The 4,524-nt window shown below is 32.0% G+C and overlaps 1 protein-coding gene across 1 annotated transcript; it reads right to left on the reverse strand.

Moving 5' to 3' along the window:
• Positions 1-1,253: 1,253 nt before the first annotated feature.
• Positions 1,254-3,848, reverse strand: LOC108330753 (probable flavin-containing monooxygenase 1). Its single transcript, XM_017565287.2, has 5 exons — positions 3,324-3,848; positions 2,801-3,038; positions 2,490-2,665; positions 1,971-2,332; positions 1,254-1,801 (listed from the first exon to the last, which is right to left on the reverse strand). Exons 1-5 carry the CDS (start codon positions 3,762-3,764, stop codon positions 1,450-1,452), a joined length of 1,569 nt encoding a protein of 522 aa, XP_017420776.1. The 5' UTR covers positions 3,765-3,848; the 3' UTR covers positions 1,254-1,449.
• Positions 3,849-4,524: the final 676 nt, after the last annotated feature.

Consider the following 4,524-nt stretch of genomic DNA (forward strand, 5'->3'; position numbering starts at 1 on the left):
AAGTTTTCCCGGAAAGTGTGCGAGTGAGGACAAAGCACACTGGAAAGCCTGGTGGTGATCTGTGGGGGCAGTCGATGGTCCCTGTGAGTTGCCAAGTAAACATTACAAAATAATTTTGTATTAATATAAGCATCTAATACATCAAAATAATAATATTTAAAAAAAACTAAAATTGAGCAACAATATAATATAAGCTGACTTTTCATACCATATACCTCCTATTAATTATCCCAAGTGTTAAAATGGAAAATTATGTCATAAATTTACTATCAAAATTTCATCACATTTTAACGGTAAACGAAACGAAAATTACAATTTTACTAAAATGATTTGGTAAATATAAAAAAAAAATCCTCTCTTTCAAAGAATACGATTATTACCCACTCTCTTAATTTAAATAAAAAGATAAAATTAAAATTTTAGACGTGGAGGTAATCTCCAATCTAGTAAAAATATCATTTCTGAAAGCACAAATCTAACTTTTGCCATTAATTATTAACCAACAATTATTTTTACATCGTTTATATTTTTTCAAATTTTAGATAATCCTTGTAACTGTCCACGACAAATTGGTCTAGGTGAGACCCTAGATTCTTCTGCAAAAATATCTTTCCTGTAGCTATTATTTTATTATTAAAATAAGTTAATAATCAATACAAAATTCTCCGTAGTATTCATGAAGAAAATAAAGATGGGATTAATGTTGTGCAATAATACCGCTGCATCTTATCTCTTGCAGGTCAGGGTCATGTCTCATAAAGATAATATCACATTTTTATCTCATACAAAAATAGCTTTATCTCTTAAATTTGGAAGCTTTGAGAAAAAGTGATAGCATTAAATTACCGATATTCTGACATCAAAATTAAATGATTTTCAGTGTTTTATGGTTAACGCTTTTGGTGTCCATTTTTATAAAGATTTCACCTAAATCAAAGGCCCGAAATAGATTAAGTTGCAGCACAACAAAAAAAAAAAAGATGTTGATATTTATTACTAAATTTAAGAGGTGACTCAGCGCACGTTAATGCTTACATTAAAATGATTATTAATACCACTCTAATATTTTTTTAGCAGTAAAATATATAAATACCTACTAATACTTCCTTGCTAATTCTAGTGACAGGACATGCTTATAAAAGGTTGAGAATGATGAAAGATTCAATCTGTGTGACACTGTCATATAAATACTTCAACCAGTGATAATCAAACTATTTCAACTCGTCTAAACTTTTTTCATCATCTTCATCTTCTTTTGTAAAAAAGAATTTAAATTGAATATTATATAATGTAACATAATTTTAAATCATTGTTGAAGGCCAAAACAAATTGACCAAACATTACTAGAACGTAGGGATGATTCGTACTAAAATACATAAGTTGATCGTATGTGTTGTGCAGAGATCAACTTTTGCCTAGTAAATCATATTATCTTAACTTCAAATTGTTCTATTTATGAGTAAGACCTACATAATCAGCGTGACCATAAGGTTCAAACAGTTCTTTAAAAAAACCATTCTTCCTTCTGGGATTATGCTTCATGTCTTTGCAGAGTTGATCCTGATACCAAATTGCACAATTACCAACGCACGTTTTCCAAAAATATGTTCCACCATATTGCTTCAAGTTTTCTTCCCACAGTTTCACCTCCTTCTCCATCTCTCTTATATTAGGAAGTTCAATGTTTCCATCCAAGAAATGTGCCACCCACAAGCTTTTGATTTCTGAGGAAAAGATGTTTGACAGACTCTCTGCATATCCTATTATTGCCAACTGTGGAATCCGAGGGTGGATTATTTGTCTGAATTCATTGGTAAACATAGGTAAAGGTTAAAATTTTGGTGAACATAACTATAGTTTTTTAGTCCAAATGTAGCATGTACTACCACAGAATATAAATTTAGAAGATTAACTATAAATTGACTAACAGATTGCAAAAGAAAAACAGGAAAAATCAAGAAGGGACTGACCTGTAGAGAGGAACTGTTGAGGAGGTTGGTGGCAGAGCTATGTGATTTTGGAAGTGTGTAGATTTAAACATGTTTCTTATTTTCTGGTCACCTCTGTATCCAGTGGCAAAAATTACCATATCTGTCTCTAGAGGTTTAGCTTCTCCATCAAGGATTACACCTTCACTGCAGAAGCTAAAGCTTTGTGATTTCTTTATGATGATGGATCCTTCTTTGAGTCTGTCGAAGAATTTATCAGGAAACACTGCAATCAGACATGTGGAGAGGTCTTGAAAAAAGCTGTGGTCTGGTATCAATCCATACTTCTTCAATGGCATCTTCCATTTCAGAGTAGTTTCAACAACTTTAGAGATTCCCCATCTCTGAAAATTAACAGAGGAACTGTGTATCAGCATACTGTTCTATAAAAATTGAAAACTTGGTCTACTTAATCTATAAAATTATACAATCTTGCTTTTTTGTTTTTGCATTTTTTAATATTGTGAAGAACTGCATAAACAGAATGTCATTGAATGTTACCAATGGTGAAAGTAAAGTGGCCAGAAGGCCTAGAAAAAATGGTTCTCCTGGCTTGTGAACTGAAAGCTCTGCAAAACGATTTAAGAATAAAAATCCAGCAATAACTCCCCAAACGTTAAAATCTGGAAGAAACCAGTGTGCGTTCCTCTGGATAATTGTGCAGGGGTATTTGACTCCTATCAAAGTTATTAGAGAAGAAAAATATCAGAAGGGAATATAACTAAGTATTAGCAAGTGATGTAGGATAAAGTCAAATAAATCATAATACTGCAGGTTGAGTAGAAAACTTTGCAACCAAAACAATTTCTCACCATTTGCATTTGCACATTCAGCTGCAAGATCCATAGCAGACTTTTGTGAGCCAATTATTGCGACTCTTTTTCTTTTTATCAATTCAGCAGCAGTGTCATTGTCCAGATTGGAGTAGTCCATGGAGTGCATAACTTTGCCATCAAAAACTTCTGGACCTTGTCCCGGTGGAAATTCAGGAATGTTTGGAAGACCACTGTACTTTCCGATACAAAGAACAACAAACTCAGACTTGTGTACCTGTTCATACAAATGTTCAATTCAGTACATCGTTACTATAAAAACAAAAAAGACACCATTGTAAATGACAAAAAGCATCTACTAACTATGCTGTGTCTCTATTCTTTGAGCTCAAACTCATTAAAAAAATTAACTTTATGAAGAAAACAGACAATGATGTCAGTCACTAAATTTTTGTAACTCAAACAAAAGACACAGGACCCCTAGAAGATACTTTTCGACAGAACAATGAATACATAAATGAAAGTAAGACTTCCTCAGATTAAACAAACCATAATCGCATACCTCTGTAGATAAAGTCTTGGTATTTTGCACTGTAACATGCCAAGTTCCCTTGGAGCAAAAGGGCTTGCCCTTACCACCCCACAATTCCCATGACTTAATTTCTTCAGTAGACTCTCCATCAAGATAATCTATATCAATGACTTTGGAGTTGAATCTGATGTGAGGAATGAGGGAAAAATGTTGAGCATAGGAGTTAAGATAATCTAGCACTTGGTTTTGACTTGGATTATCTTCTTTTACTGAAGAAGGCCATGGAAAATCCATGAACTGGTACATTTGTTTATTGTTTTGGAGCTTGGTGGATTCCATAGTATGCCTCCATAGCCCTCCAACGCCATCATCAGCTTCAAACACAGTTGGGTGAAATCCAAACTGCAGAAGGTATTTGCAGGCGACAAGGCCACTGGTTCCTGCGCCTATAATTGCAACTCTTCTTTCCATTTCACCTGGGAAGTAGCTATCTCAGGGCTGTAATACGTTGAAGCGAATGCTTCGAACTAAATTTATAGTAAAATGTTATCTATGTTATGCAGAGACGTGTGGTCTTCTTCCTATTAGCATTGACTTGTTTATCTAAATCTTTTGTAAGGCAGGGATAATAGTGTCTTTGATTCCTTTTGTAAAATTTACAATGATGATGTCTGAAATATTTTTGTTTTTCTGAAATTTTAGTTCCTCACACTTGAATTATCGGTAATTTCGGACAAATCTATTATTGTTGTGTAGTCTTCTTTGCATATGGCTCTGACAGTTTATGTACGATGAGATAGGGACATGAGAAAAAAAATGCACTGTACAAATACTTGTTGTCTGATCGTGATTCCATATATTTTTTAAATTGAATAAAGTTATAAATAATTAAAAGGTAAGAGATCAAAATTATGTCAAATTAAATTCAAGACCAAAATTAAAAATAATTAAAGATTAAGGGACTAAAATTGCGAAAAATATAATCATGCATTTTGTAATATATAGATAAAACTATAATTACAAGATTAAATAAGTTTCTAGTCTTTTAATTTAGACATAAAATTAAAATTTACTTTTGTCTCAAATTTTTATATTTTTTAATTTTTTTAATTTTAAAAATAAATTAAGTAATATTTTTTACTAAATGACTTTAAATATTTTTACATTTTTAATCAAATAGTATAAAACGTTCAAAAAATGTTATTTAACATGTGAACAAAATTTAAAACAA

This window comes from Vigna angularis, chromosome 4, assembly GCF_016808095.1.
Source record: "Vigna angularis cultivar LongXiaoDou No.4 chromosome 4, ASM1680809v1, whole genome shotgun sequence".
In the NCBI taxonomy this organism is placed as follows: Eukaryota; Viridiplantae; Streptophyta; class Magnoliopsida; order Fabales; family Fabaceae; genus Vigna; species Vigna angularis.

Bases quoted from the DNA above. Each gene is read 5' to 3' on its own strand.
- LOC108330753 (XM_017565287.2), bottom strand. From the start codon at position 3,764: ATGGAAAGAAGAGTTGCAATTATAGGCGCAGGAACCAGTGGCCTTGTC. The intron at 3,039-3,323 runs GTATGCGATTAT...TTGTATGAACAG, and splicing joins CCAAGACTTTATCTACAGAG to GTACACAAGTCTGAGTTTGT. The intron at 2,333-2,489 runs GTAACATTCAAT...GTTAATTTTCAG, and splicing joins CCACTTTACTTTCACCATTG to AGATGGGGAATCTCTAAAGT.